This window comes from Acanthisitta chloris, unplaced genomic scaffold (assembly GCF_000695815.1).
Source record: "Acanthisitta chloris isolate BGI_N310 unplaced genomic scaffold, ASM69581v1 scaffold4686, whole genome shotgun sequence".
Classification (NCBI taxonomy): domain Eukaryota; kingdom Metazoa; phylum Chordata; class Aves; order Passeriformes; family Acanthisittidae; genus Acanthisitta; species Acanthisitta chloris.
Window position 1 is genome coordinate 29340 of NW_008676369.1, and position 5872 is coordinate 35211.

The following is a 5872-nucleotide window of genomic DNA, read 5'->3' on the forward strand; positions in this document are numbered from 1 at the left end:
AACAGGTTGGGCAGACCTGGCAGTGATGAGCAGACGTGTCTAGACTCCCTCTGGGACCACATTCACTGTGCTCAGGGCAGAGAGCTGCAGGCAGAGGTGGAGGGACAGGTATGGCCAAGGCATGGCCTCGGGACACTGTGGTGCTGTGCCTGCTCCTGCCATCCTTTTTCCATTTCCATTTCATGGAATCCCAGACTGGCTTGGCTTGGAAGGACCTTAAAGATCATCCAGTTCCCCCCCTGCCATGGGCAGTGACTCCTTCAGTCAATTCAAGGCATAAATTGGGGTGAACTTTTTAGGTCATGCAGGGATGTCACTGAGCTACTCCAGAGTTACTGAGCCTGAGAATCAACTATACAATTTCTTGCTTCCACTTTGTTTTCCATTCTCTATCCTTATCTTTCCAGGACCAGCATGAACTGCCTCATGGAAGAGGCAACCAAGATGGAGAAAATCAAATTCCAGCACATTGTCACTATCTATGGGGTCTGCAACAGCCCCTTGGGGATAGTGATGGAATACATGGCCAGAGGCTCTTTGGAGAAGATCCTTCCCACTCACAAGATGTCATGGCAGCTCAAATTCCGAGTGATCCATGAGATGGGCCTGGCTATGAACTTCCTGCACAGCATGACACCTCCTCTGCTGCACCTGGACCTGAAGCCAGGGAACATCCTCCTGGATGGGAACATGCATGTCAAGGTAGGACCTCACTGCTGTGTCTGTAGGGACAAACATGAGCAAGAGACAGGTTAGTGCTGCCAAATGGGTCCAGAATCCCAGTAAATCAGGTTCTTCAGGAACACTCCATGAAGGGTTGACCAGTGGGGATTATAAAAAGCAAATGGTAAACAAATGACATGATAATCTCAAGATCATAGAGAGAATCTGTGCCAGGACTGGGAATTGAAGGCTCCAGCTTGGAAGGAAACACTGATGTGCTGGACACAGTGACAGCTGAGTGGATTCTACCAAGTCCCAGCTGCTGGGCACCTCCTCTGATCCTGTCCTCATGTCCCTGTCCTGTCCTCTGTAATATTGCTTGGCTGATGGGGATGTCCCAGCTAGCAGCAGAAAGGGTGAGATGTGAGCAGGGGAGTGGGAGGTGCAGGATGTCATTTTTTCTGCTTGCAGATCTCAGACTTTGGGCTATCCAAGTGGATGGAGCAATCCAGCAGGATGCAATACATTGAGAGCTCTGCCCTGAGAGGCACTTTGAGCTACATCCCCCCAGAAATGTTCCTCCAGAACAGCAAACCCCCAGGAATCAAGTATGATGTGTACAGGTAAGGGCTGCCCTGCAGTTCAGAGCTCACACAGGGTTGTCATCGAGCTCTTCCACACAGCAGAAGAGACTCTGCATTGTCTCACTTGGGTTACAGTCTGGTTTTCTGCCTTGTTTAATGTCCTTGGTGGGGAACAGACTGTGGGTGATGAGTACCCTGATCTTCAGCCCTTACCATGCAGCCTGTGTTGCCTCAGGTGCCATCACAGCCTGTTTGGGTGCTGAAGTTGTTATAAAAATGAGTAAGATCAGAGCCCAGAGCAGACAGTGTCTGCTCCTTCCCAGCACTCACCACTTACATTCATTTGGCTTGGCAAACAACTGTAATATTGCTTGGCTGCTCTGGTGTTCTGCTTCATTTTGGGCAGTAACAGGTAGGGAAGATGTTTCAACTTTATTTCCTTCAGGGCAAAGTGCTTTGCAGCAGTTCCACCAGCTCCATAGCCATGTCAGGGAATTCCTTGGCCCTGCAGCACACAGTGAGCCAAGACAAGCAGCAGAGGAGGATTTGCATGGCCATGTGAAGTTGCAATAGTCAGGGGCTCTAACCCCCTGTGTGAGGGAAGTGAACAGAAGCAGGGACAGCCTGACTTGCCCAGGAAAGGCTCCAAGTCACTCCCTGCACTGACCCTTTCCCTCAGCCATCAGCGATGTATGAGATAGAACCGCAAGACATTTCTCCTTTTGGTCTAAGGGATGAAATCCTTCCACCCTGAAGAACTTATTTGCCAAGACAAAAGCACTGAGTGCATTTCATGTCCTTGCCCACACGGGGTTGTTGCTGATGATCTCTCCTTGCCTGCAGCTTCGGAATCGTCATTTGGGAGGTGCTGATGCAGAAAAAACCTTATGCAGGTAAATACCAGCACTTCTTCCACGCTCTGCACTGAGGAAATGGCTATCCCAGCTGCCTGCCCAGAGGGAAAGCTGTGATGCTGCTGTGTTCCAGGGGCAAACATGATGGCCATCATAGTCAAGGTGGCAGCAGGGAAGAGACCTGGGCTGGAGCTCATCCGGAACGACTGGCCCGGGGAGTGCCAGCAGATGGTCGACTTGATGAAGAGGTGTTGGGACCAAGACCCTAAGCAGAGGCCAAGCTTTACAGGTGGGACTGTGCTATGGCTTAGCCAAGGGGCTAACAAAGAGGGCTGAGCTGGTCTGTATCCATCTCCGAGGTTGAACTGCTTGGTTCCATTTGCTGTCACACATCCTCTTGCTCCCTTTACCCTCCCTTGCTGTGTGGAGGACACGAGGAATTGGTGCAGAGCCTTGGATTCTGGCTGGGTTCTGTGCAGCTCACAGTGTTTCTCTGGCAGATATCCCTGTGGAAACAGATATGCTGCTGGCACTGATCCAGAGCCTGGTGGTGGACCCGGAGAACGAGCGCCTGGTCAGGAAGATGTCCCACAAACCTGCCATCTCTGGCAGGCAGCAGGTGAGGACAACCTCCCAGTGCCACCCAGGAAATTCCACTGAGTGCTCTCCCTCTTCTTACCAGCCCTGGAGAACCTGTCTCCTCTCTCATCAGGGGCACTCCAGCACCTTAGCTCAGTGTGTTTGCACAGGTTGTGTCTCTGTAACTCATTTATGGGGCTGAGAAACTTGCAGATAAATCTACAAACTGTCCAGTGTGCCAAGGGATAGACAGTATGGGAGGAAGAGCCTTCTTGGACCTGCTCAGATGAAGGGGGTTTATCATGTTGGCTTCAGTCAGGAAGAGGAGCTGAAGCAGACACAGAACCGTGGGGCTCTGCTGGCTCCCTGTTGTGTCCTGATTTGCTCAGCTGAGCTTTGGGTGCAGTAGCAGCACTGGCTAAACAATACTCAAGTGATAATATGACGCTCCAAGCAGAAGTAGGTGTGAACATTACAGAATGCAAATCAGCTCTTTGTCTTACTGCTCTTTCTTTTCCCCTTCCTGCAAATGAGAGTGACAAAGAGGAGTTCACCTTCCCTCGAGACACCAGGAGTGCTGGTAAGTAGGGAACTTTCTTTATGTCTGAAAAGTAAAGCAGGGGAAGCCTACACAGGCTGTGTGTTTGTGCAGGAGGATGTGGCTCATGAAGCTTTCAGTGGGGTGACATGTTCAGTGAAGGAAAATGAACTATACAGGAAAGAGCAGATGCAATTCCCACGAGGGAGAGGTGAAATGTGCCACTGCTTCCTGAGACTGCATGTCTGGCCTTATCTCATCTTCCCTGTCTCTAAAGTGGCTTTGCTCCGTTCCATACCGTGAACATTCCCATTCTCTCCCTCCCTTCTTGGGCACACCAAGCTGTTGCACTTGGTTCAATCTCCGTCTCCTATTTTCCTTCCCTGCCCTTAGAAATGCATCATCAGGAGGTTCATATCCCACCTGCTTACGGCGAGGCTGAAAGTGCAGAGGACATCCTGTCCGAGGAGATCTGCAGAGTCCATGAGAATGGCCTGACCTTGCTTCACCTCATGGTGATCCAGGGCAACGTGGAGAAGGTGAAGTTCCTCCTGAGCTGTAAAGCCAACGTGAACAGCCAAGTGGGCTGTGGCTACACCCCACTCATCATGGCTGTCCAGAAGAGGCTGCCAGAGATCTGCTCCATCCTGGTGGAGCACGGTGCCAACATCAACATGCCCGATGAGGATGGTTGGACACCTCTTCACTTCGCCGCTCAGAACGGGGACGACAGGATCGTGCGGCTCCTGCTGGACCACCAGGCACGAGTGAACGCCCAAGAGCAGGATGGGTGGACTCCTCTGCACTTGGCAGCACAGAACAACTTTGAGAACGTGGCCCGAGTGCTGCTGTCCCGCCAGGCTGACTCCAACACGCAGGAGGTGGATGGGAAAACCGCCCTGCACGTGGCTGCGTGCTTCGGGCACGTCGGCTTGGTGAAGCTGCTGGCCAGCCAAGGAGCTGACCTGGAGAGAAAGCAGAAGAACCACAGGACCCCCCTGCACGTGGCTGTGGAGAGGGGCAAGTTCAGGGTTGTCCATTACTTGCTGAAGAATGGCACCTCTGTCAACAGCCTGGACCAGAACCACTACAGTGCCCTGCACCTGGCCGTGGTCAGGGGCAAGTACCTCATCTGCGAGAAGCTCATCAAGTATGGAGCCAACGTGGAGCTGAGGACGGACAAGGGTTGGACTGCCCTGCACTTGGCCTCTTTCAAGGGGCACATCGAGATCATCCACCTGCTGAAGGACAGCCACGCCAAGCTGAACACCAAGGGCAGCATGGACTGGACTCCCCTGCACTTGGCCACGCGCTACAGCGATGAGCCCGTGGTCTGCGAGCTCCTCAGGTGTGGGGCAGACCCCAACCTGGCTGAGAAGTCCGAGTGGGCTCCCCTGCACTTTGCAGTCCTCAGAGGCTCCTTCCTCACTGTCATCAACCTGCTGGAGTGCAAGGCGGACGTTAATGCCAGGAACAAGGTGGGCTGGACACCCTTGCACCTGGCTGTCCTCAAGGGTAACATGGCCATCATCAAGACCCTGATCAAGGCTGGGGCTCTGCTCGACGTGGAAGATGTCACTGGCTGCACAGCTCTGCAGTTGGCAATTAGGCACCAGAGAGAAAACATCATTACCCTGCTCCAAGGCAAGGACTTGCTGATGAGTAAATCAGGGAACAGGACTCTGGTGAATGATGCAAAGATTTCCAGGCCCAGGTTTGTTCCAGGACGGACAGATTTGTAAATTCAGTGACTCTGCCATGTATCACTTGAGTTTTCCACATCGGGTGTGGTGCTTAAAGCACCTTGTTCTGTCACTTGGTGATTGCAGGGAAGCACTTTGCTTTTGTAATGGAAGTTTCTAAGCATGAACAGTCCCAGAGTAAAGGAAATGAAGCTGCAGCAGGAAGCTGACAAGTTATTTTCCGGGGTCTGACCAAGCTTGTAGAACATTTCAGCTTGGTGATGCAAAGCTTGAGGCAATGCTTCCCTGTCTAATGCTGTGCAGGGATGGAAAAGAATGTGTGTACAGGGAAGAAAGTGGATGTTTGTACACAGGGATGGGAATAGATGTGTGTGCAGGGATGGGAATTGTTGTGTATTCTTCCTGTTCACATGGGCAATGCTGAGGCTGTGCACAGCATATAGAAGTGTCTTCCAGGGATTTTATTGCTTTGACTCTGTGTTTTCCTACAGAGAAAATTGGTGTAAAATGGCCTTGGCACAGGTGGGAATTGAATCATGAGCTTCTCACCTGCTGCTGCAAATAGACACGGAGCATATGGTGCAGCAATGTGTCAGATTTCCTGACATCTCCTTTTTGTAACAAGAATCAAATAAAACAAGGAAGGAAGAAAAATGCCTAGCAGAGTCCTTCAGTGGGTTTAACAGAGAGCAATCCACTCCATCCCTACAGGAGAAAAGAGCCAAAAGCTTTTTTCCCTAAGGTTTCAGACTCTTATTGGCCACCTCCACACTCCAGGTGTAAACACTGAGGCTCAGGGCCAGAGGTTCTGAGGAGGAACCAAACAGTGGGTGCAGTTCTGACTCCTCTTCCCTGCCATGAGGCCACTGCTGACTGAGACCCCAAATGAAAGAGTCCCTACCAGAAAAAGCAGTACCAAACTCAGGCTCCCCCAAATTGGTTTAGCCTTTG

The 5872-nt window shown here is 51.6% G+C and overlaps 1 protein-coding gene across 1 annotated transcript in view; it reads left to right on the forward strand.

Annotated features, from left to right (window-relative positions):
- The window catches only part of ANKK1 (ankyrin repeat and kinase domain containing 1), a 6131-nt gene extending 1171 nt beyond the window's left edge, over positions 1–4960 (forward strand). Inside the window, exons 2-8 of the mRNA XM_009076096.1 lie at positions 347–702; positions 1135–1286; positions 2091–2140; positions 2235–2390; positions 2602–2720; positions 3215–3260; positions 3612–4960. Of these exons, the coding sequence (XP_009074344.1) occupies positions 347–702; positions 1135–1286; positions 2091–2140; positions 2235–2390; positions 2602–2720; positions 3215–3260; positions 3612–4960 (2228 nt within the window). The remainder of the gene's footprint in view (positions 1–346; positions 703–1134; positions 1287–2090; positions 2141–2234; positions 2391–2601; positions 2721–3214; positions 3261–3611) is intronic.
- Positions 4961–5872: the final 912 nt, after the last annotated feature.